Raw genomic sequence first — 26,828 nt, 5'->3', positions numbered from 1 at the left:
TATAGAATGATATATTGCTTGTCTTTGTTGAATAAGACAGAAGATAAAGAGTTTAAAATAATTGCATATTGCATCTCAATCGCAATATTGGTGAGAAAAATTGCAATTGAAATACCATTGAAATCACGTTGATCTTTAGTTTGGTGGTAATTTCAACATTGTTTCAATATTCATTTTAGTGGAAATACCACTGAAATCCCATTGATCTGTAGTTCGAATTTCAAAGTTGCTTCAATATTAATGAAGTGTGCAAAAGTGATCAATGTTGCAGTGCGACGTTGATTCAATGATTTTAACATTTACAAAGTAATCTTGATTTAACACAGATTCAATGACTAATTGTTATCTGGGTGCAGAATGAGCAGTCACCAACACCAACTGAAAGCCCCGTTTTGCAGGTAGCCTATTGCATTGCATACAATTAGGCTTTCTCTCAACTACATTTTCCAAAGGCCAGCTTTCATGCTTGTGTCACAGCTTCAGAACGGCTTGAGGCACATGCTTCAAATTTGGTGTGGTGTATTTGTATGGACTCAATGATGAAGTAAAGGTCAAACCCACCGTGAGCGTGATATCTCAAGAATACCTGACACACAAGGTTTTTATGGTACAAGGGTTTGTATGAACTCAAAGATTAAGTGATTCAATATTTGTTTGTTTTTTCAGGAATCTCCCCACAGCCCTGATAACATGTCAATGTTTCCCAGAGCCCGAGGTGATGTTTTGTAATGCCTATTTTTGACCACACATGAAAGATATTCAGTTTATTATCATACAGAACTAAACCTCATCCTTAAATTTCATCATTACTAGTAATTCCATATGAACTCCAAGATACTGCCGTTTACTTACAGACTTATAACCACAAAAACGGTGGATTATTATGGTGATGGGAACTATTAAGCACGTCGTGGGTTGTTATGAGTTGTGCTTTCTCACAAGAAAAATTAACTGCTTACCTTGTTGCCATTTCTTCATCAGTTATATCAGTGTCCATTTTGGACATTTCCTCTTCATCATTAACGTTCTGACTTCTTACGGTCATCAATTTCTGTATAAGAAAATATTACATTGTTTCACATCCCTTTCACATACAAAACCAATTACCGTATTTTCCGGACTATAAGTCACATCAGTCAAAAAATGCATCATGAAGAGGAAAAACCATATACAAGTATATTTATAAGTATATAAATTCTTTTCACAAAAACCAAGAACAGACACTATGTAACTGGACACATAGACGCCAAAAAGATTGAGAATTCTACCGGGAATGTTGAAGATGGATGAAGCAGTGAAATGAGGTGAGCTGGGCAATAAGGCGGTGGCCAATTTACAAAAGATTCACTGAACAAAAATGCTGATGTGGTACATGAAAATTTAGCTAGAAATGTGGAGAATGCAATGCAATCAAGCATTTTGGGCATGTGGAGGCATGGAGTGAATGGCTGCAAGCTGAGGTGAGCTGGAAGGCAGCCAACGAGAGCCCGACGGTAATTGTAAAACAATTTACAAAAGATTCACTGAACAAAAATGATGATGTGGTACATGAAAATTTAGCGAAAAATGTGGAGAATGCAATGCAATCAAGCATTTTGGAGGCACGGAGGCACGGAGTGAATGGCTGCAAGCTGAGGTGATAACGAAGGCAGCCAATGTGGGCCCAATAGTAATTGTAAAGCAATTTACAAAAGATTCACTGAACAAAAATGATGATGTGGTACATGAAAATTTAGCTAAAATGTGGAGAATGCAATGCAATCAAGCATTTTGGGCAATGTCGACGCACAATCTGGCTGCAGAGCAAATGCTCGGCAGGCTACCCCCGAGAGAGCGAGAGAGAAAAAAAGATGCGCGTTTAAAAGAACGTGCAAACTTTCAATGACGCTATAGGCTACTAAGGACTAGGCCTACCCTTATTTTAGAGACTGTTCACATGTCTTTATTAACCAGTATGGACATTTAATCTGAAAAGGCAAGTTATTCAACTCACACAGAATGTGACCAGACGTCCTGGTTTAACCGGGACAGTCCCGATTTTGAGTTGCCTGAATGGGAATGTTTAAGAGACAGACTATCGTAAATCCTCAAATTAGTTTTATTTATACTGCAAAAAACTGCTTATCTAATAAAATCTAACCAAGATTATTAGTCTTATATCAAGATAAAAAACAATAGTTTGTATTGTTTTCAGTATAAAGAAACTTACCTAGCGCTTTCTCGTGAAATCATTTGACTTAATTTAAGAAAAGTTTGATTTATTTTAAGACATCTCATCCTGAAAACAAGCACATTTTTGCCAGTGTGTTAAGCAAATTTGTCCTAAAAACAAGCAAATTTGTCTGCCAGTGCGTTAAGTAAATTTGTCTTGATAAGACTCCTTAAAATAAGTCAAAGTCTTCTTAAATTATGTCAAAATGATCTTTCGAGAGAGCACTAGGTAAGTCTTTTCATACTAAAAACAATACCAAATAGATTTTTTGATCTTATCATAAGATTAATAACACTTAAATTTCATTTTCTGCAGTGTACTTCGGCTGCGCAAAGCACAGTACCTTTATTTGGGGCCGGCTTGTATTCGAGGCAGGCCTTTATTTCTTACGTGGTGCGTTTTATTGTGAGACATGCATTTTGTTTGGAGCGGCATAACTATGGAAGAATATTAGACTCAAATGTTTTGTACGTGTGTATCACATTTTGAAACTGTAGAAATTATTTGTAACTGTAAAAATGACCTGTACAAGTAATTGTCAATATTACAAATATGCCCTACAATTACACATCTATTCTACGGGTACGGATCGATTTTACAACTACAAATCATCCTACAGTTAAAAATATTTTACCATTACAAATACTAGTGCAGTGCCCGTTCAAACATGCTATTCCTGTAGCCCAAGTACATGCCTGCAGGTAGGCCTGCTTTAAAAATAGGATGATAGGGAAAAACATAATTGCAGGTAAGCATTCAATAATGAATACATGATAATATAATAATATAATAAATGTGAAGTGAGCAGAATTTAAGCATGGCTGCATGTGACATTTTTTACAAATCAAAATGACAATCCTAACAGCTGTTTTGAGTCAAAGCTATATGCTTAGCCTATTGAATAACTTGATGATAGAGAAAACAAACCATTTTGTGGAATGATGCATCATCATATGAAATTTGCAACGGTGTGACTCAAAAACAGTCTCTGGTGGCCTATAAGTGACATCACACTCTGTCTGCCACTCGTTGTTTGTCGCTGGTTATGCTTTGCATGTGTGGCATTCTGAGACGTTCTTTAATTCGGGACCATTATCGCTCGTTTCAATTTAGGACCTTGCAGTCATTTTGAAGAGCCACTGCATACCTGTGTGTGTTGGCGTGTTGTTGCAAAATCCGTCATTTTATGCAAGCAAACCGCATACAGGGGGTCTTTATTGTTGAGGTCAGACATGTGAACACATCTTGCACTCGCTTAAGTTTTTACCCGTGTAACCTACACTGATCCAGTTCTGCCAAAGCCCTGCTTCTATCCTCACTGGTAGCTTACAGTACAGTGCTGTGTGGGAGGGGGAGTGGCTAGCGGCGAAAGCCAAAGTGTGCTTCTTTTACCGATATATTTAACGATATCTTTTGCATTTAGTATTCAAACAACGTCAAATTTGGCACTGCACTTACTCATGCCCGTAGCAAGACACCTGCCAAGTTTGAAATCAGTCTGACAAACGGTCAGCGAGATATGCGTGCCACAGACATTAGGACACACAGACGCTTCTTGCTTTTATAGATAGATATTCTACAATTACAAAATCAATATTCTACGCACTAAAAGCTGTCGTACAGTTACAAATCTTTTCTACAGGTGCACCCTTTGCACCACCTTAGGGATGAGAAGTGTCTCATATGTATTGTGTGTGTGTGTGTATCAGGATTTGTAACTGAATCATAAAAATAACACAAACGATTTTAAGTATTACTCATACAGTGGGCATCGCTTTCAAATGGCCACTTCAGTCGTGCATTACGAGGCGTGAAGCTGCGTGAAGCTTTAGCACCACTTTCAGCCACTGTGTGTCGCTCTGCCACTGTACATCGCTCTGCCTGCCACCCCTTCTGAAAAAGCTCGATTTAGGCTACTTGGGTATGGCATAAGACTTGACTACACGGTGGTAACGGAAATCGAAATTTGCGGTCTACATTATTGTCAGTGTTGTGTTAACGCAACTACGCAAATCATAACAGTGGTGTGATAATTGAGCCCGTAAATAACTGTTCAGAATTAATCTGTAGCCTTGGGTAGGCTTCTGCGACGTCTAACAGGCTACACTATAGAGGCTTAGACAACTATGACCCGCGTTTTGGTTTCGTAAATTAATTTGCCCTACTTCTTGACTGCAATGTAGTCAATTGACTGCTTGACATGTCATTTTTATTTTTCTGTACAATAAACAAATACATCTGCTTTATGCCGCAGAATTACATTCATATTTGGAATTTACATAGTCCAATGCATCGTTACACTACGTTAGTGTTTCCCAAAACCATAGTAGCAACGAACGTCGCAACCACTATCGTAAAGTTGTGTAGTTACAACTACACCTCTTGACCTGTGGTAGAATGCTAGTAGAAGCATAGTTCCAGGGATCTTCATGTCAAAGACGTCACTGACGCCAGTTATTTGTTTGCAAATTAATAATTATAAATATATTTAGGTTTCTAATTGATATTTACACTTCTAACCACCATACATCCATATTTTAAAATGCCCAAGGCAGAAAATACATAAATTAAAAGTCAATTTGCAGCCATGTGCACGTAAGTAAAAGTCACACACTTGCAGATAATAATAAGGTGGTGCGCACTTTTTGACGAGTCAGCTGAGAATATGTAGCCTTTGATTTTCATGGAGGGGGGGGGGGGGTCCTTGTTAGTTTACGCAAACCAAGCCAAGAAGGCTGATTCTGATTTTGATAATATGATCTGCACAAAAGATAAACTTAGGTAAACAACAATGTCAATATTGTTGTCAAAATCTTAACCCAGATTCGAGCTCTTGGACAGGGGACTGGTAACTGCTGTGCAACGGCGGCTGTCATCTGCCGGCCTTAACGCAATGCGCCACAGAAGTATGTGCAGGTGCCCGTTCATGTGCTACTAAACGTCATTAACCACCTTAGTCCAGACTACTGAAGTTTGGAAACTATCATGGTCCAAACTTACAGTACTATGTAAGTACGACAGTTTTGGGAAACAGTCGTAACTTACATGTTGGTTAGTTGAACGATGCATCCTGTTAGTAAAAAGCTAACCTCCGTAGTTGTATGGGAAACGCACCCCAGATCAGCTTGTAGGCCATTAGCAATCTGTTTATTTTATTTTATGAAGCCTACACAGTAGATCACATGCCACATTCTCACTTTCAATAGACAGATGCAATAGCCATTGGTCAAGAATTGAGTATAAAGCAATTAAGATAGTACCCTATACAAAAAGTACTTCATACTATAATAAAAAATTGTTAAAACGAATAGCATTTTGCAACTTGACAAAACACTGGATTAAATATCGTAGGCACAGGAGAAAACTTGTACATCCATTGGCCCGTGGGGAGATCACATGCCAGTTGCCTCTCCCTTCAGTGCTATGACTCGTTCGGCTGTGAGCTTGTTTCGCCAAAAAAAAACTATTGCAGATAACAAGGGGTGGTTCAGGATTTTGGACCTCATTTCCATGTAAGCAAGTGTGATATTTATCAGTGGAGACCGTTTTCAACACGTTTCATCCAGTCTTGGAAACTTGGAAATGAGGTCCTATGTCCAAAATCCTGAACCACCCCTTTAAGGAGCTGGGCTGAAGCAGTAGCCTGAAAATTTCTGGGTTCAAATCCTTGCTTCCACTGTTGTGGCCTTGAGCCAGGCTCTTAAAGGGACACCAGGCAACGTTTTCGTGTTAATTAATCATCTCCGTAAGTTGGTATATGGTAAAATGACTCATTACGTGCGAATGAAGGCTCTCTCACCCGCCCCTACTGCCTGTAGGAAGAATATCCCACTTGCAAGTTCGGTGTATCCTACCCGCCGACCGAAGCAGGATCAGTTTACAGCACAACGTTAGAGATTGTTGCAAACGTGTGTATAATGGCAGAGCCGGCGAAGAAGCAGCGAAAACCCAAAGCAAAGAAAAGGAAAAGAGCTTCAGACCGAGCGAGGGGGAGTTTCGTAGAGAAAAAGCATCAGGATTGCCTGGTGTCCCTTTAATACCGAGTTGCACTGGGGACAATGGCCCTTGTAATATCGCTTTGGATATAAGCGTCTGCTAAAATAATAAATGTAAATGTTAAATGTATCAATAATGCAGAAGTAACATCTGCTTAATGTGTGCTGTTATGAATAAATAATCAGAAATATATTATTCTTTTTCTGTTTTCTTCTTATATTAGTACACACACACACACACACACAAACAATGCATGTGTGGCTACCACCACAAAATCTGTAGTTCTGTGGGAAACACTGGACAATAGAGGTTAATCTAATCTAAACATAGCAAAAGAAAAAATGAAAGTAGAAAAAAAATGAAACATTACCTCAATCTCAGGATTGAAACCCTTGAGTGAAATTCTCCCAAACACCAAATTCTCACAGGATACAACACTTTTTTCCATAAGAAGGACATGCCTTAAAAGAAAACACAGCAATATCATTACTGGGTCACTCTGACTCTGTGCCAAATCCGTATTTCACTAGCCGCATTTACATGGACGTTTTTTTTTTTTTCAATCGGATTGAAATTATTCTGATTGAAGATTTCAACCAAACTGTTTACATGAACGCTAAATAAACGGATTAATCTCAGTTTACATGGAACAAGCATTTCATTATTTAGAAGCTCCTAGTTGTATTGCTGCCATGGAAACTTGTTTACATAAATTGACCAAGGTAATATCACAGTGCTTCGTCTGAGAAGATGCATGGTTATGGTTATGGTATTTAGCAGACATACAAATACAACAACAATACAGTAGTTAAATTTAACAGTAAACAATTTAAAAAGTTGGTAAGACTACATTAAGGAGAATGGCAATAATAAAGGACAATGTCAATTCAATCAATAGCCTAATGAAAATAAATATCTATAATATACAAACCATAACAAAGAAACACTTAATAAACTAAGTGCATGTTCAGCAGATATGCCTTTAGACCCTTCTTGAAAGACCCAAAACTATCACAGAAATGGAGAGCACTGGGTAACTCATTCCACCAACAAAGAACCACTGACGAAAGAGTCTGATTGTGTCAGATAAGGTCTGATCTTCCTAATGTTGTAAAGGATAAACCGACATGATTTCGCAATTGAGGCTGTTCAGAGAAGTTTAGTCAAGCTGGATGTTAATCTGTTGGGGAATAGATGTTTTAGCTGTAAACACCAAAAGCTCAGTTTTTGAGAGATTAAGCTGAAGGTGCCGATCTTTCATTCTGTCTGACAAATTTCCCTCACGGGATAAAAAGAGTATATATACTTATACTGAAGTATCCTTAAGGCATGCAGAAATCCAATGGGAAACACTAGAGTCCTCAGGTGGGAAAGTTGAGTGTTGTGCACATAGCAATGATAGGTGAGACCATTCGCTCCCATGGATTTGACTAAGGAAGTGGTGTAAATAGAGAAAAGCAGGAGCACTAACACTGATCCCTGAGGCACACCTGTGGTGAGATTGATACTTATCTTTGCCAAGACACACTGAAAGAATGCCCTTTAAGGTAGATTCAAACCAGTCTAATAGCTTTCCCAGAAAATCCCAGTTCAGATAGTGTAGAAAGGAGAATGTCTTGGTTAACAGCATCAAAGGCTGCAGATAAATCTAAATAGATAAAATTAACACTGCCCAGATAGCAAAGGGGCGTTGAATCCACGTTGAATCAACCTCCGCCGCTTCAAACAAACGTGGATTCAACGCCCCTCAACGCCCCTTTGCTATCTGGGTGATAACTGAGCAGAGGATTTAGCTACTCAATGCTTCAGTCACAGACAGAAGAGTAATTTTAGTAGAATGACCACTCTTGAGACCAGACTGCATAGGGTCTAGTAGGTTATTCTGATAAAGGAAGTAACTAATAGATAGACAGATAGATAGATAGATAGATAGATACTTTATTGATCCCCAAGGGGAAATTCAAGGTAATTTAATAATAATTTAGTAATGTAAAACGAAGGTGTAGTAGGAGATTTAAGCCTAATAGGCTACCGGGGGGTATTTTGAACTCGCAGGTTTCACACATTTTGGCCTTCGTCGACATCAACAGGTGTTAATAATCAACACCCCACCTCTCCACTCCAATCCTAGGCTACCAACACGCACACACAACCAATAGGTATGATGAAATAGCAACCGTTCACGGCAAACATTCTGTCTCAATAATTTGTTCCAAACCGGATGGTACTGTTAATATGTGTGTCATACAATATCCTCGCCGCCTGGTGGGTGTTTTTCCTGAATAGGTCAGTAACTACGTCGAGAACTACCCCCTGAAAAGTTAGAGATTTTGAGCTTTCAGCCCTGAGGTGTTTTCGCGACATCTGGAACATTTAAGTGGCTTATCAACCGGTCGGCGGGCCTATGAGGCGCCCGCAGCGCACCTTCTAAAAAAGTCGCCTGCACACACTCTAAAAACGAATTTCAAAAGCACAATTTCTAAAACTATTAATACTTATCAGATGACCAAACTGTTTACATTAAAAACGTAACTGATTAATTTAGATTAATTCATTTGAGAAAAAATAACTGATTAAAAAAAATAACGCATTAATCGATTCCGTGTGACCTTTGACCCCGAGCCATTCTAGTCAGTAACCATTAGACTGTAAAATAAAGGAGAGAGAAGAAAATGTGCTGCTTAGATCATTGATTGGAACATTTACTTTTAAAAAACGGCCTGATGTTGATAAAAATAAAGGTGTTGAAAATAAAGCCCTCTGCAATGTCTGCAGCAAGGAATTTGCATATCACCGGAGTTCATCAACTCTAAAGTCGCACAATCAATGCAAAGAAATAGTGTTGACATTCAGGGGAGTGTTAATTTATTTTCATTGTGTCCCCTAGGTTATATCTGTGGCCTGAAATGCCTTGTATGTGAAAAAAAAAACTTCTTCCACTTTTGAATTGATTTCCTCAGGATATTAGGTCATATCATAGATTATTATGGCCATTATTTGAACAGTGAAAATAATAATAAAAGAGTTTTTGAACTTTAATGTCACTAATGCTGATTATTCAATGATTCATTTGAATTTAAATATTTAAAATACTTTCACAGCAAAAAATATATATGCGATTAATTTAGATGAATTAATCACAGAGTATGTAATTAATTCAATTAATTTTTTTAATCGATTGACAGCCCTAATTTAAAGGGACACCAGGCAAGCCTGATGCTATTTCTCTACGAAACTCCCCCTCACTCGGTCTGAAGCTCTTTTCCTTTTCTTTGCATCTTCCGTCAAGGCTTCTTTGCCGGCTCTGCCATTATACACACGTTTGCAACAATCGCTAGCGTTTCGTTAGCCTGCCTCTGTGCTGTGGATGCAGGATGTAAATTGATCCTGCTTCGGTCGGCGGGTACGATACACTGAACTTGCAAGCGGGATATTCTTGCTACAGGCAGTAGGAGCGGGCGAGAGAGTCTTCATTCGCCCTGTAATGAGTCATTTAACCATATACCGACTTACGAAGATGAATAATTAACGCAAAAACGTTGCCTGGTGTCCCTTTAATTGTAGACCAGAACGATTTTAAGAATGTATGTAGCCATACATCTGTAACATTAAATTGATATTGATGATATCTTACAAATTGTAGCTGGGTTAAATTGTAGCCTTTGCGCCGAATCCGTTTCCCATTCGATCTTTAAACAACAACGGGAGCGGAGTGCATACAGGCTGTTCGCACACAAAGACAATAAAGGGGAAAAAATCTTGCTTGTCTGGTGTAGCCAATGGAAGCATATCTTTGTGAAAGTTCGTCCCGTCCGTGTTCGTCCCATACGGTTCTTGCATGATTGTTCAAGGACTGAAAAACAATTGCTTTAGCCTTTTCTCTTCCATACCGGTGTAGCAATAGCACTGAAATGCATGCCATGCAATAGGACTGCATTACCTGGTGAAAAACAAAACCTTTTTTTCAGATCATGGAGAGATTTCAGATGTGCAATAACTATAAAAGGCGTCTTCATAAGTTAGGGTGGTGTTGGTGATTGCTATTGAAATGTTAAAAACGAATTGTCCACTGAAATCAGAACTTAAAACAGCCCCTGAATTCGGCCCTTGAATTCTTAATGGTGGGTAACTAAATAAAAAAATAAAAAAACAATACAAAGTGAAAGCAAGAAGTCATATGCGCCTGAAGAAATCCCTTACACACAAAGATGCTGTGAGTTTGAAGAAAGAATTACAGGTTTTTTCTGAATGCTTAAACCCTAACCGTGATTCTTATAGCACAATTTCTAAAACTATTAATACTTATCAGATGACCAAACTGTTTACATTAAATGTATTGAAATGATCAAAGAGACCATGCAGAACCTGAAAGATCAACTACACTCACCTGCTGTATTCCTAACTCGCACAACAGACCTCTTTGGAAATCAGCTGAATGCTGACAAAATCCTTGAGAAATTGCAACAACCACCAAAAGACACAGAATGTTCACTAAAATGATGGAAAGCTGTCTGAGAGCGGTCATTTTAGCACTTGAGAGGCATTTCAGCATTTTATTAAAACAGAAGAGAAATTATCAGCCTTCAACAACAGCGGGACTTCATATGGATCAGACGCCAACTCAGTTAATAAGAAGGACAAAAATAAATAGAAACGAAATTAGAAAATGTAAACTAAGTGGAGCGCATGGAAAAGAGGGCTGCTCCTCCCTATCTCACGGTCACTTTTACACCCCTTTTCAGTGGCCTAGTAGCAGAACAGGCGCAGGCGACCAAAGTTCTTGATTGAAGTGTGAATGCATTCTGCTGATAACGTTCTTTTTCGTGCAAAAGGCACATTAGGAGAACGTCGCAAAAATTCAGTTAGAAAAAATGTCAAGTCAATGTAAAATGGAAGCAGGAACAGAGAGAGTTTGTACCTCCAAAATGACTCTATGCAGAGATCAGTTCGTCTCTGCTCTTGGGTTTGGCCTCTCAGCGAATGTATCATAGGGGTAGAAAACTGGATTTAACTAAACAAATGTAACTAAGTAAACTGATTGTTTACTCTATAGTAGGCTATGTTCTCCCTCTCAGGCTGTACAGTAGGCCTATTGAAAGTAGGCTAATGAGCTTAATAGACACATTAGCGCTTCCAGCCTAATGACTTTCACACGATTTGAATGATTTACAGTAGACACATTAGCGCTCCACGTGTAGAGACTGCGCAGAATACAATGTGTGAATGGTGTTCAATGATTTGCCAATATAATAGTCTTCTGCTGGGTTGCATGTAGCCTACATGTTTTCAGCCTTAATTGGTTAAATGACAATTTTTATTACGAAAATATTTCTAAAACTTCAAAAACTCAATGTCTTAAACTCAGGGCCAGATGTACGTACATTTGCGAACGTAGCGTTATCAGCGCCATAGACAAGCCGCAGATTTCGAACACAAATCAGACCCAAGTTTCCGTCTTTTTGACTTAACGCATCCGACTCTGGTGTCCAGTCTCCAAGTGTCTCATGCGCTATCGTTACACTATCAAATCTATAAGTAACCGTGACAATAATATATATGAACTCACGCTATTGTATTATCATATATGTTTGGTAATGGCTCAACTGTCTCTGATTTTTCTACTGACTTGGACTGACTTGGAAACTGGATGCAGAAGCAGTAAGTCAAGTCGCATCAAAAATAGTAGTGGCAGAACTCCCAAGTGCCACCTGGTGGTTGTTTGGGTCAACTGCAGTTTGTGCCATTTCTGCCGAGAATATGGTGCATGATTCATGCAGAAAACCGTCCAAACTTAACTGATACCCACTGTACAAAACAGAAAGAGGAGGAATAAGCACTTAGAGCTACAGGAGGAACGGAACCACAAAAGAAAGGAAGAGAAGTGAACAAGAACGGAAAGTGAAAAAGGGCCAAAAATGTACAAAAAAGTAACTTGTTACTTGAGTAATTTATTAACAAAGAACTTTTTTACTTTTACTTGAGTAGATTTCTCAGTTGGGAATTTTTTGAAGGGAGTAATTGTACTTTTACTTGAGTATGGATTTTCAGTACTCTACCCACTCCTGATTGTTAGTAAAAAAATAAAAAATAAAAATATGAATATGAATGTATATTTGCATATTCAGTGTGTATAAATATGAATTCACAATTAATAGTGATGCGTAAAGTTGTTTTCGCTTGTATTCTGAAAATAAATGTTTATGAATATGCCCATTCCAACTAAAACGGTAAATGTTCATGATTTCATTTGAAAGAACTAACAAAATTCTACCTTCTGTACAAATTTAATGCAAATATCTGATAAATTGAGGAAGTTACAAGCAAAAACATGTGAATAATACTTCCATTGAACTATCTGCCAATTAACACCCATTAAACTATTTTCCTATCAACAACCATTGAACTATCAGTCGATCAACAACTTTTAAACTATCTACATTCAACTTTTAAACAATCTATTTTTAAACTTTCAACATTAAACCATGTGTATCAACATCCATTTAACTATCTGTCTATCATCATTCATTAAACTATGTCTTTCAACATTGTTACGGCCGGCTCGTTTACTGACCGCAACATAAAGGGAAACGGACAACAAAGTTCCAATTTATAATTTATTAAGATTAAGCAACAATAGTAATACCAAACATGATGTGTCTAGGGGGAAGATGAGTATTGGCGTGCGTGTATGTATGAATGCAATGTCAGCATCAGTATGTAAGATGACTAAATGGTAGACAAAAGAAGATAGAAAGATTAGAGAGAGAGGAGAGAAAGAGTAAAGTGCCAGTGCATAGAGAAAGTCAAAATGGTGCCTGCAAGAGAGAAGAAAAGTGCCTCCAGGAGAAGAGAGGAGAACTCCTTATATAACCACACCCTGATGCAGGTGTACACAATTCCTAATTGACCTAATCAGGCCCTACCTGCCCGTGCACTGACAAGGAGAGGCCTGAAGGGGCACAGAGGGTCGTAACAACATTCATTAAACTGTCTATCAACAACTTTTAAACTATCCATCTATCATCCATCAATCTATATCCATCGATCTAACTATATCCAACTATTTATCTGTTAATTTATCCTTATCCATCTACTCCACCCATCCATCTATCCAGCTCTCAACATTCATTTAGCAATCCATCAATATTCATTCAGTGATCTATCATCCATATTTCTACATCCATCCATGTATCCTACTATGACCCTTCCATCTACCCACATCTATCCATCTATGTACATCAAACCATTTAGCAACCTGTCTATCTACATCCATCTATCTTTCTTTCTACATCCATTCACTCATCCAACCATCTATTTACATCCATCATCTAACTAGATCAATACATCTATTTATATCCTTCCATGTGAGCTAGATAGATAGATAGATAGATAGATACTTTATTGATCCCCATGGGGAAATTCAAGGGTCTCAGTAGCATACAGACATCACACACACACAACATGCACTTACAGCAGAAATGGTAAACATAAGTATAAATATAAACATATAACTAAACTCCACTGTACAATACGGACAGTACAAGATAAGAAAGATAAGAAAACTAACAGAACTAAATACTAAATACACTATATAAATTAAATTAAGAAAGTCCAATGTGCTTGAGGGTGATCAAGCATAAGACGCTTATAGTGACAGGGCCGGGACTAGTAATGTGCTAAAGGGAGTGAGTGTCATGGTGAAGGTGCAAAAAGTAGTCCAACCATAGTCCTTAGTTATGTGTGCATGGCAAGGTGCTGAAGAGAGTGAGTGTCATGGTGAAAGTGCAAAAAATAGTCCAACATTAGTCCAACAGTGCAAGAGTAAGGTCTACAGACCAGCATAAATAATATGGACAAATAGGAGAGTAAAGTATAATGTAGACAAGGTAGAGTAAAAAACTATTTCAGTGCAAGAACAGGTTGAGGTAATAGGGTTATAGCCATTCATTAATTCAGTATTGTAGCAGAAGCCTGACCGCAGCCATTGATCATGTGTGCTAATATAGCATGAAAAACAGTGTAGCAGTAAAACAGTAGTGAAAAACATTAGGCTGTGTACATTAGTAAAACAGTAGTAAAGCAGTAGTGGGCAGTCAGTACTCAAACATGGAGAGGGTGGAGAGGCAGACAGATTTCTCAGCTTAGTCTATCTCTCCTCTTCCCTTTAGTGAGGCATTGAACAGTTCAATGGCCCTAGGAACAAATGACTTCCTCAGCCTTTCGGTTGTGCATGGCAGTGAGCGAAGTCTCCAGCTGATCAAGCTGTTTTGCTTTTTGATAGTGCTGTAGAGTGGATGGCATTCATTGTCCAAGATGTTGATCAGTTTGTTTAGGGTCCTTTTGTCAGATATTGAAGTGATGCACTCCAGTTCAGCTCCCACTACAGAGCCAGCCTTCCTTACCAGCCTGTCAAGTCAGGAAGGCTGGCTCTGTAGTGGGAGCTGAACTGGAGTGTTAATGTAGCGATCTATCAACCTTATCCCTTTCCCCACATCCATCCATTTATCTACATCTAACCATTTATCTGTCCATCTATCTGCTCCCATCCATCTATTCATCTCTCCACATCCATCCAGCCATCCATCAATTTCACCAATATATCTACATGCATCAATGTATCCATCCATGTAGCCGTCTGTCATCCATCTACATCCAGCCATTTATCTGTCCGTCTTTATATATCCATCCATCTATCTACATTCATCCTTTCATCCACCAAGCCATTTATCCATCACTCCACACCCAACCATGTCTATCCACCGGCCAATAGCCATGAATCTGATCTACATCCATTCATCTACTCATCCATAAATGTACAATATGCGTAATGCTTAATGTTCAATGTGCAATGTTCAAATGATTGGACCTCGATAATTGCATAGAAGTATATTTTCACTTTATCATCATTATTATTATTAGTATTAGTAGTAGTAGTAGTAGTAGTAGTAGTAGTAGTAGTAACAGTAGTTGTAGAAATAGTACTAATAGTAAAATAGTAATAGCAAGTCACACCGCTCCGTCTGACAGTTTGTTATTGTTTAATTTGTTATAATGTTCGTAATATAATGTAATGTTTTGTTTTATTTTGTATGTACGCTTTAAGTTACACTTAGTTGCTTTGCGTGGGTGTCAATTGCAGTACATGTCTCTCCTGGTGATGATTGTATAAGCCTATCTCCAAATGGCTAACATTACATCAACATTAGGATTTCACACTAGCAATGGAGGATCTCTCTGCATTTAAGGTTGACCGAACTGCTGATTTGCTGGCTGGCTTTCCAGTGTCTACTCTGCCCGGAGAACAGCAGCTGACCTGTGCTTCTGGAGCTCTAAGACTGCCTGCTTAGTTGGCCGTTCAAGAGCAACTCACCCCATGTTACAGTCTTAATATGCTACGATTGGACTGTTCAAGAACAAAACCATGTTGCTGTTGTTAAATACCAGGAGTCACCAATGCCCATGACTTATTATTTTTGTGTTTGGTGAATGTATTTTTACATTTCATTTGTGAAATGACCTTGGAGGTCTTGAAAGGCACTTTATAAATAAAATGTACTGTATTATCATCATCATCATTATTATTATTAATAGTAATATTTCATAAGAAATCAGTGTCATACTCATTTGCCATAAGTTCTGGAAGGTCCAAAAACCAGTGCTCATCACTTATGACTCTCTTTTCATCTTCTTCCAGTTGTTTCTTTGCATCTGGATCAAGGCTCCGCTGCATAAACTGGGAAGAATTGCAGAAAAAAAAATCACACACATCAGCACATGAATATGTTACAACTGCTTTTAATTCCACAATTTTTCCAACACAAGCAAAGATAGGGGGGTGATAATGGGCTGACACACACTCATTGAACACTAAAGTTCAATGGGTTTAAATTTAAAGGGGTGATAGATTAGTTGAACAGAGCATTTTAAGTGCAATTTCAGGCAAAAACTTGAAATTTGTATTGGAATTCATGTGGTTAAAACATTTTAAGTCGCATCATAAATTCTTTGGAGCTAGTGAATGTGTAAATCCATGCTTGGTGACACTGTCGGAAAAAAACATTTCTACTTCTATGTTTGAAGTACGCTACAGTTGACGAAAGCACAGGTTGACGGAACCATCTTTTTGACTCGTTTTCCAACTGATTGGGTTTTTCTGCAACACAGCTTAATTTAGCTTGAAAGTTAACCTGCTACGGACCAGATTAGTTCTGTGGCATGAATTCCCATAGTTACCAATCACTTTAACCTCACTAATGGAACGGAAATTAGCGAGACTTATCGAAAGCCTTTAGCGAGATTGATAGAATACCATATCATCCATCTAGGGTTGCCACATTTGATTTGTGAAAATCTGGGACACCACCTGCCCCCCCCAAAAAAACAAAACATATATAATATATTATAAATTATAAAGTTAAAAATATTAAGAAATGCTGCTAATTGTTAACCTGACTCTCACCAGATGAATTTAGTTCCGCCTAGCTCCACTCACATCTATCTGGGATTGCTTCCGTTGGGAGTGATTTCGGCACCAGATTTTATGGTAGAGCTAATCAGGACACAGGGCGGGAGTTATTGTTGACATATAAGTTGAATTGAAATGTTCATCTGCTTTCTAGGGTCACCAGCACTAGGCCAGACCTTAGATGTTGACAGAAATAATCTCTTTTTTTATGCGATTCATATTTTCACAAATGGCTGATACCTTTCACAGTTGTAATTGAGTGTTTTTAGTGGATACCAGTCTGAGGTTGACATATAAGTTTAATGGTAGAGCTAATCAGGACACAGGGCGGGAGTTTCATAGATGTGATGCAGCGGAGAAGCGACTGTGAGACTGTTTTGTTTCAGACAACGCATCGAGGAAGCAAGCGTCATGGGTTGGCTTCGATGTGAGTGGTTGAAGTAGCACGTCAATAAAGATGACTGAGAAGTGGCTTATCCAATCAAAGTTGAAAAAGTTTAATTGAAATGTTCATCTGCTTTCTAGGGTCACCAGCACTAGGCCAGACCATAATTTTGACTAAAATAATCGCTTTTTGCATGCAATTCACGTTTTCACAAATGACTGATGCCTTTCACAGTTGTTATGAGTTTATTCTATCAGTACCAGTCTGATGTTGACATAAAACCTGAATTAAAATGTTTTTTTTTTCCCATGTACCTATTCCACAAATTTCATTATACATTTATTGTAGTGTTGTGTACAATGCATCTAATTTATGTTATATTATTTTTACAGTTTTAGTATGTTTTCCCAAAAGTTTTCCACCCTGCCTTATTTGATATTTTCCTCTGTTTATCTATCAGTTTACATGAGCTGCGTTGGGACTTCTATTTCGAAAAGCTGCCCGACGAAAAGGCAGGAAACATGGGAAGAGAGAAGTGGTTGTGCCTGGGATGTATGAATATGATCTTAATTGCAACAATTTTGCCCTTTATTGCATTCAATTACAGTTAATATCTTTTCACCCCTAAATTCAAGTATGAACATCACACTTTGTGAGTAGTTTGTTCAGCGTCGATTGAGATAGAGACCTAGCGATGTTTTGAATTTCTGGCGAATATCTAATTTCAAGCTAATTTAACCGCGGTCTTTGACACGTGTTTATGAATATGGAGATTGAGTACTCCAGCCACCTTGGACCACCAATGAGTCAGAGAGAGTCAGTGAATACCCTATACACCACACCAAACCTCCCCCAGAGAAATAACCTTGATTATGTTAAATAAAAGTGGTAGAGAGGTAGTGCACCTCTGTCAAGTCTTAGGCCTGTATATACTTAATGGCAGGACAAAAGGGGACTCTTTAGGGAGGTTCACATGTTGTTCATCTCTTGGCAATAGTGTAGTTGATTATGCAGTCACTGACATGGACCCCTCCTCCTTCAATGCATTCACTGTCATGCAGCAAACTCCTCTCCTCTCTGACCACAATCAAATGAATGTGTTTCTTAAAATGGATGGAAAATCCACAAACACAAACACGGCGCCCAGTAAGCTGTTTAAACTTAATTCGACCTACAGATGGACTCATAATAGCTCTGAAAAATGTATACAGGCAATAAACTCACCTGAATTGGTTGAAGAGATTACTAATTTCACTAACAAACAGTTCACTAATAATACAAAGGGTATAAATATGGCTGTGAATGAGCTGAATATGATATACCAAAAGTCAGCACAAAAGGCTGAACTAATAAGGAAAACTAAAAACAAAACAAAAAAACAAGATCATGTCTGGTTTGACTCTGAATGCCAGAGCATCAGAAAACATATTTGGACCCCCAAAGAGGGTCTCTTTCATGGGGGATAAGGGTTTAATCCGTGACAGTCTCAGTATTTAATTGTTTGCCATCACTGAGCATAATACTAAGTTATTTCCACTATTGTCATGCTTTATCATCACTAAATTCTCCCTGATCTATATTCCAGACTTCTGGAAACAATGTGCAAAATGGTGCATTATGAAGAATAAAATTCATATTATGGAGCTTCATAGTCAAAAATTGTATTTCATTAAAAGAAAGAACAAATATGTGTCTTTATCTGGTATAAATCCCATTAGGATCATCAAGTGCCCACATGATCATTTGGGGGTCCAAATATGGGGTTCCAAAATAGTCACCTCTGCCGGAGAGGGACTCTAAAAACCCAGGAGCTGAAACCTGAAAAGAGTCCCCTAAGCCAGCTGGTACTGAAGCTAACTAACTCAATAACAACAACTAATACACATCAAGCTCAGTCCAGTTTTGTTTCCCAAACATCAATCAGAGTCAACAAAATTATGAATCAAGCAAAAGAAGAATATTTAGATCATTGGACAAACCAAATTGCCAACCAAAGTAGAATGAATTCCTATCTGATCCTAAAAAGAGAATATGAATTGGCAATCTCATCTCTGTCAGAGATACGAAACAGAGGTAAGTCCTGACCAAATACAGGCTCAGTGACCACAATCTAGCAATAGAAACAGGCAGGCACAGGAAAACCTGGCTGCCAAAAGAACAAAGAATATGTGGTCACTGTCAGGCAGAGATGGTTGAGACAGAGGAGCACTTCTTTCTTCACTGTGAAAAATACAAAAATGTAAGAGACATTTTTCTCCAAATTCCAAATAGTTATCCCACACTTTCAAGATTTTGACGATGAAAAAATGGCCATACTTCTTGGTGAAGGGGCTTCTGCTGCCCACCAACACAGAACGTTTAGGGAACATATATACTATACGAAAGTGTACTCACGTAAGTACACCAATTGAGACAGACTCATGAACTACGACGAAGTATCTTGCTCCGCCTTAACGATCTTTGATACAATTCGGACATACTGGGAAGCCATCTTGCCTGTCCTTTGACCCCGGATGTTTACATGTGACACCGACACACATGACGCACGCCGCGAAAAGCTAAAGCAGAGAATGTCTAATAAGGGGAGAACTGCCACTCTCGGAAGGTATGAAGGTATAATCATATGAAGGCAGTTGGCTACTTTTCCCACAGCTCTCTCTCCCCAAACTCCCTGGACATTACTTTCAAACTGAGCTAGTTCAGACATAGACCACTGGACTGCCTGCTCATTTAAACAATTGAGCAAAACCTTCTTGCAGTCGTTTTTAAATAAATTTGCAACAGATTCAAAAACATCTTATTTAAAAAAAGCATCACAGTAGAAAAGGAATGGTCACATTTATATATCAATGTTTATTATATAAAACATAAAATAGGCACGCACAGTAGGAGTGTAAAGGTAAACCTATTCATACCTTACCATTTAGGTACAGGATGTTCAATACAGATGCAAATGCAGCCTTTAACAGTAATCAACAGTAGAATGTTATGCCATGGACATACAAGTGGTGACCATTATGTCAGTTTACTCAACTAACATCAAAAAACAATTGACGAACTTTCATTGAGAACATATATTGTTAATGAACTTTAGGTTAGCAGTGGCAAAAATGAACCTAATGACAAAACTTCAAAATTGAGGTACAAGCCAGTTTTGTGTATCATTACACCCCTAGTACTCAGGCATTGGTGTGTGTGTGTGTGTGTGTGTGTGTGTGTGTTTATGTGTTATTGAGTGTCTCTTCTGGTCGTTTGGTTTCCTCTACACATGTTGGGGTGATGCAATCTGTAAAACAGAAATAAGAGAAGAACACAGCACTGGAAGAGGCTGTGGAGACACAGCACTCAAAAAATACTCCATAGAAATGCATGGGGCTAGTTTGTCACGCCAATATGGCCGTTGTCTACACATATCCCACCCCTTCCTCGACAAAACGTCGACATGTGAATACATTGAGCCAATCATATGGTGTGTTGTGAAGACATCGTGCCAATCATGTGTTGTGATCTCGCCGCTGGAGCAAGATTGATGTCGTGAAGCCTTGCACACGCGCATTTCTGCCGAAATGGATGCCCGACGAGTGCCCAAAAAGCGTTGTCAAATGGCCGCCGAGTGGAGGGACTTGCCTAAAAGGACTTTGTTAATGCCCAACCATTGATTCACATTTATTTTTTAGGCACTCCTATCCTATAGTACTAGTATTGACAGATGCAGTCCTAGCTTCTCATCTGCACTGTAGCTACAATGTTAAAATGGTTAAATGTTAATAGATCAAATGTTATTCTACTGCTGTAAATCACTTTGGATGTGTCTGACAAAAAAATGAATGAATACATGTAAATGTTAGGTTGTCACAGAAGCATAATCAAGGGAAAAATATGAAGATATGAAACAACAAATACAGCCATTGGCTTTGGAAACCATTCATGATATGGACAGGTTGAACAAAATCTGAGCTTGTGTAGCTACCATCTTGTCAGATTTGACACAAAATTACCCTATAATATTTTAAACTTGACATAGGCTACTCACTTATGATGTCAGATGTTTTCACAGGATTAAGCTGCAGGTCAGGCTGTCATCCAGGGAAGACAGATCTTTGGGGCCGTTCTTGCATCTGCTCTCTTGATGTCAGCATATTGGGATGCTGTAATACATGTTGTAGTTCCTACTTAAACCTAAAAATGATAGAGAAACAATAATGACAACAAGCACTACAGCAAAGTTGCACAAGCATGTTACAAGGGCTAAGGCCTCATGGGAATGCAAGTGAATTTTAACTGGGTTGATGAGGGTAGTGATATTGCTAGTGAAATTATAACATCAAATCATATTTGAAAAGATTGTGGATTAGATAGCACAGTGTGTCTGCCTTAGCTGCAACAGAATATAAGACAGTATTAACTTAGCATGCATTACTTGTCCATGTCAACAGCTTTCTTATAAGGTTATATAACATTTACATGTGAGGCAGACATCACACAACATAAAATTCTGATAGCAAAACGTTTTAACTTATTGTATTCATACGTAGTTGTTAGTTAGGCTACACTAGCCCATTGTATTTACAGTAGTTAGTGAATAAAAACCGCAGAAGGCAAAAGTAAGGTAGAGTGATAACGTTAATGTTAAATACTTTTATGAAGCAAACACCGCTTACATTTACCTCAGCTCACGTTAAGGTAACGTAATGTTAACTTTAAGATAATCAAGCCCAAGATAGCGCCAGCTTCACACATTTAACGTACATGACGAATTCTTCTTTAAAGTTGATAGTAAAATAAAACGTACACCAAAATAAAAACAGACATAACGAGATAGCCTACCGACTTACATTTACCTGAATTAATTTCATCTCCTGATAATACAATAGCAAATACAACTTACTAGCCCGATTGAAACCAGACCCTCACAACTTACCTCAACTCAACTGATATACATAACGTATTTTCGAAACACCCAACATTTAAATTCAACATTTCTCCTAATATACTTACATTTATAAACATCGGCAGAAGTAGCTGCCGTGACCTCCATCGTATCAGCCATTTTGTCCGATTTGATTTTCCCGGCGGCTCGTCTTCTTCTACGGTTATCGGGCTCCCGCTGAATTGTGGGATAGCGTAGTGACCATCCGTTGTATACTGTGGAGGTAGTAGGCCATCCGGGTACTTTTCGCCTGCTAGTCGATGCCTACTAAGAATTCGGACGTACTACTACTGTGGCGTACTGCGTCTCGCCTACTGTACAGTGCGCTAGTATGGGTATTCGGATGCACCCAGCGCCTCTGCTTTCAGGTCATCGATTGAAGTCGATTGTTCTGACTTCCGTAAACGGGCTCTGTTTGAACACCGCTTGAAAGAAGAAGTCTTGGAATGGATTACACTCGTCTTGAATTCGAGCTCACGAAAGTAAGTGAAATATGTTACAGTTTCATGATGTAGGCCTAGTGGTTGTAATGCAAGGGTTTGAGGTTTAACCTTAAGTCCTTTCACTTGTAGGGCTTTGTTATATTCCGATTGTGCCAAGTTTGTAATTTACCAGCTAGCACATTGCTCGTTAGTCTTTGTTTGCTGCTGTTCACAACGTGTTATGTTTTGCAACATTGTAACGTTATGTTTTGCATCATCGTCTCGCGTTGTTGTTACAAATAAGATATAGCACTAGCCTACCGTTTCTTTTAATTAGTTTTAGTTTTACAGTCAGTCCTTTTAGTCAAGTCACTCGGCGGCAGTGGTGTAGTCTAGTAGGCTACTGGATATACTGTATGTAGCTAGATATACTGTGATGTAGGCTAGTAGTTAGCTGTAGTGGGTAGGCTATACATTTGGGGTTGATCACAGTATCCTAGTCTATTTTAAGTGGGTATACTAAGATGGTGATGCTTTTTAAGTGGGTATAGCCTACTGCATAGTCCTGGGTATGTAGGCTACACCAGAGCCATAAAGATGGCTATAGGCTAATGGCTGTCGGCGGCCATCTTGTAACAGTTTAGCAGACAGCCGATTCAAGTGAATAGACCTCTGAATTCAAAAAGCTGAGATCCGGTAGCCTATCTTGCGATTTTTGCTATGGGAAAAAAAACATGGGTAGAGAATTATTGCACTCTCCCGGGGACGAAGAAGTCTGAAATGCAGACATTTTGCTCAAGACACTTTTGTCCTCTGCCTTCGAGTGGTAGGCTGTGATCTTCGGTAGGCCTTCGTTAAGACAGCAACTTAGATTTTTGCTACCCCAGACCTAACTTGCAATGTAACTTGTCATAGGTAGTTAGGTTAAATTAACACCCTGATCTCCTTATAGGCAAAGATGGCAGTTTTGGTTCCTTTTTGTAGGCGAACCTCAGCGGTCTGTTGGGAAGCATACAGGAAGGGGCAGAATGTGTGTAGTAGGCTATACACAGCTGCCATACTGGCTTTACAAACTAAGCCCATGCATTTCTAAGCATGCTTTGTCTCCCCAATAGAAAATGGGCTACAATGCAAAAATCAAGTCAAAAGCTGGGCCACATATCCAGTCAAGAAAATCTGGTTGTGTACAGGTGACTTATTGCTGCAATACTATCAATAATAGTTTTCTCTGTATGGAAATACTGCTTTTTTCTACTACTGACTCACAAAAACATTGTTCTCTTAACATAGATTCATACACCAAAGCTATGGAAAAATGTCAGCAGCTGATGGACACTTCTAGCATTGAGGCGGAAGAAGATGCGAGCGTCCACAAAAGGCAGTGCAGGGTCAAGTGATGGTAAGACCTCTTAAGTACAGACCACATTATTTACACAATTCAAATATTCTTTTTGCAATCAGTGCAGATTGTATGGTCTTTTATTTCAGATGAATCCGTTCCGCAAGCAAGAAAACATTCCAGGACGGTGCGTGTGCCTGAAAGCCCTGTCTGTAAGTTAACATTTATACATATTTGTCCTACCATGGAACTACTGAAATTCATGTTTATTAACCTGGTGCAGATCATGTGACTGTTCTGATGTATTTATCTCTTCCTGCCTTTTTTTAGGTCAGCAGACGTCACTGCCTCCACCACCTGCATGTGAGTTTTTCTTTTTAGCGATTGTTTAATGTAACAGCATAGGTTTATCTTTCGCAAATGTCATGTGCAAGAAACCTACCATAAATTAACTGACCAATATTCATATTTACTTTCTTTTTAGATGAGTCAACACCACACAGGCAACCAGCTCATTGCCCAGAGCTGGATGGGTCTATTATAATGCCTGCCACTTCATCTTGGGACCCAGTTGAAGGTACAGTGTCTTTGAATTTTCCATTTCCAAGTAAATACAATTTCATGACAAGGAACTTGAGAGTAACTAACTTTTTTTTGTTGTAAACAGCACAAGTGACTCATCACACAGAGGGAGGTGGCTTGGCCATGGAGACGGAAATAAGAGGTAAGAAGACTCGCTTAATTTGTTCACATATGCAAGTATATAATGCAACTAAAACTAACACCATCCATTTTTCCATAGCAATAAGGACAACCATTACCGCATGGCACAGTGAATGGATGTATTTGAGGAGAAGATAGACGAGTTGCTCATGCTCTTAAGGAGCTCCCAGTCACCTCCCTCTGCTCCAGTCGATGACATATTGCTGTCGTCCTGCTCGACAGTCACTGAGCTGCAGGAGAGAAGGAACAAAATGCCCTCCCTCCAGGACTTGTACTCTGGGACCTCTGGGAGGAGAACATCACCAAAAGCTCCACATATCCTGCACACACACTCTTTAACTTCCTCCCCTCTGGCAGGCGCTACAGATCCCTGCACACAAAAACAACCAGACACAAGAACAGCTCTTTTCCCACTGCCGTCACTCTCCTGAACTGCAGATAAGTGGGGTCATCTCTACTTTTACCATTCTCCTGCACATTACATACTTTATCTTTCCAATATGCGTCTTGCACACTACATTTGCACTCTACATCACACTCCATGTGTACTTGTATTGGTATTATGTCTTATTTGTATAGTTGTTTTGTATATTGTGTTGTATCTGCCACAATGTATATTGTTGTCTCTATTGTACAGTATGTCTGTCTATTTGTTGAATGTATAGGGCACCTACCAAAGTCAAATTCCTTGTGTTAGTATACTTGGCTAAGATAGAGTCTGATGTTTGTATATATTTTTAGACCTTTTATATTTTTTTGTATTTTGATTATTTTATATTAAAGTTATAAATCCCATCAATTTTTGCCTGTTCATTAATTCCTGCTAATATATAATAATGCATTCCTGCTCATGCAGTTTAAAGTAATAATAAAATTAGTATGCAAAGGTTGCAATGTTAGGGGAAGGTTCCCTAAAAGGTGTTAGGGGAACTAACGTTCCCGGAACGTTCAGCAAACTTTCCATGGGAACCAAACTTTACTCAAAAAATAACATTCAGGGAACGTTCGGGAACCAAAAACTAAGGTTCCGTTCCCAGAACGTTCTGGGAACCATAAATTGTTAGCTGGCCATAGCAGCACAATTTATCTTGAAATGTGAGGATCTGAGGGACTAAAACATATGTGTGTCTGTGACTGACTGACACACACACACACACACACACACACACACACACACACACACACTTCACAATATTACTCTTGTTCTTTACTGCTGTTAATTTTAGATCTTTTATGTCCACCCCAGACTGTCCCCACCCCACCTCTTCTTATGTATTTTCTGTTTTTGTTTTTTGTCCTATGGTCGTATGTTCTTTTTTGTTATGTTGTATGTAACAACAGCTTTGGCAACACTGTTCCCATGCAGTCATGCTAATAAAGCAACTTTGAATTTGAATTTGAGTGAGTATACAATCGATCTTGTTCATCTGCACTGCTTCACGGCACTTAGTTCAATACACATATTTAAGGGTATTGCCAGGATTGCATTTTCGTGAGTGTTCCTGACATGTAGTGGGCAGTTCGGGCCGATTTTTTGACCCAGGTCAGTCCTGCCGGTACATGAATACTGATAAAACACTGGCCACTCGTCACGGCAACGTGGTAGGCTGCATGATTTTACGCGTGGCAACTCACCTTCATCCGTAGGACGTTTTTGGACAATTTTGCTGTCCCGTCAGTATCCATGCTGTGGCTAGCTGACGTTGATCTTCTACGACACAGCTTCTGTTTCGGACACTCAGCTATCACAAAGTGGATTCACGTAATCGCCTAACTTCGAAGAGGAGTTAGGTTTAGCAGAAATGCTTCAGCGGTACCAGAGAAGTTAACCAAAACAAACAGTTCCGTGAAGCTAGCGAAAGCGAGCGACATCGACGGGCAATATGGCGACGAAATTGCGTCAAAATAAAAGTACACACGAGTAAGTTAAAATTCGTTTTTGGAAAGGTTCAATGTTTAGCACGACTAAATAGTGTGCTACAATCTGCAAATCTGTAGTCTGTAATTGTGGCATCTTCCGACTGTCCTTGGACATAGACAACAAAGTTGTCTATCATGCATGCAGTAGGCCAGTGGTTCCCAAACTTTTAACAGATATGTACCCCCTGAGACATTATGATCTTCCGGAGTAGCCTACCCCCAACACCTAGCCTAGAAATCTAGACGCACCCTAGCGGCGGCAAATTAATTTGCTCAGCCTGTACCAGGGGGTCAGGATTTGAAGGGTTAGCGTCAGCCAGTTAGCATGGCATTTGGCCGCTGACATTTTTGAAAACATGGCGTTACATGGTTGCAACTTCCGTTACCAGTTTGCACATGCTGATTGGTAGATGACAGCTCATGCACGAGTTTAGTG

At 39.0% G+C, this 26,828-nt stretch overlaps 1 protein-coding gene and 2 long non-coding RNA genes across 3 annotated transcripts in view; 1 reads left to right on the top strand and 2 right to left on the bottom strand.

The window, feature by feature from the left end:
• mphosph6 (M-phase phosphoprotein 6) overlaps window positions 1–26,378 on the bottom strand; it is a 48,613-nt gene extending 22,235 nt beyond the window's left edge. Inside the window, exons 1-4 of the mRNA XM_042108923.1 lie at window positions 26,108–26,378; window positions 15,829–15,941; window positions 6,579–6,669; window positions 960–1,051 (exon numbers count right to left, since the gene is read on the bottom strand). Of these exons, the coding sequence (XP_041964857.1) occupies window positions 960–1,051; window positions 6,579–6,669; window positions 15,829–15,941; window positions 26,108–26,158 (347 nt within the window). The 5' untranslated portion in view covers window positions 26,159–26,378. The remainder of the gene's footprint in view (window positions 1–959; window positions 1,052–6,578; window positions 6,670–15,828; window positions 15,942–26,107) is intronic.
• LOC121723345 lies at window positions 504–26,828 on the top strand. The gene is made up of 4 exons (XR_006034928.1): window positions 504–517; window positions 18,056–18,059; window positions 18,543–18,547; window positions 26,680–26,828. It is a non-coding gene; the product is annotated as an uncharacterized LOC121723345 (long non-coding RNA).
• On the bottom strand, window positions 19,907–22,879 carry LOC121723336. The gene is made up of 3 exons (XR_006034920.1): window positions 22,057–22,879; window positions 21,092–21,237; window positions 19,907–20,344 (listed from the first exon to the last, which is right to left on the bottom strand). It is a non-coding gene; the product is annotated as an uncharacterized LOC121723336 (long non-coding RNA).

This window comes from Alosa sapidissima, chromosome 11, assembly GCF_018492685.1.
Source record: "Alosa sapidissima isolate fAloSap1 chromosome 11, fAloSap1.pri, whole genome shotgun sequence".
In the NCBI taxonomy this organism is placed as follows: domain Eukaryota; kingdom Metazoa; phylum Chordata; class Actinopteri; order Clupeiformes; family Clupeidae; genus Alosa; species Alosa sapidissima.
The sequence above is the reverse complement of the archived record's forward strand: the minus strand, read 5'-3'. Positions and strand labels throughout refer to the sequence as shown.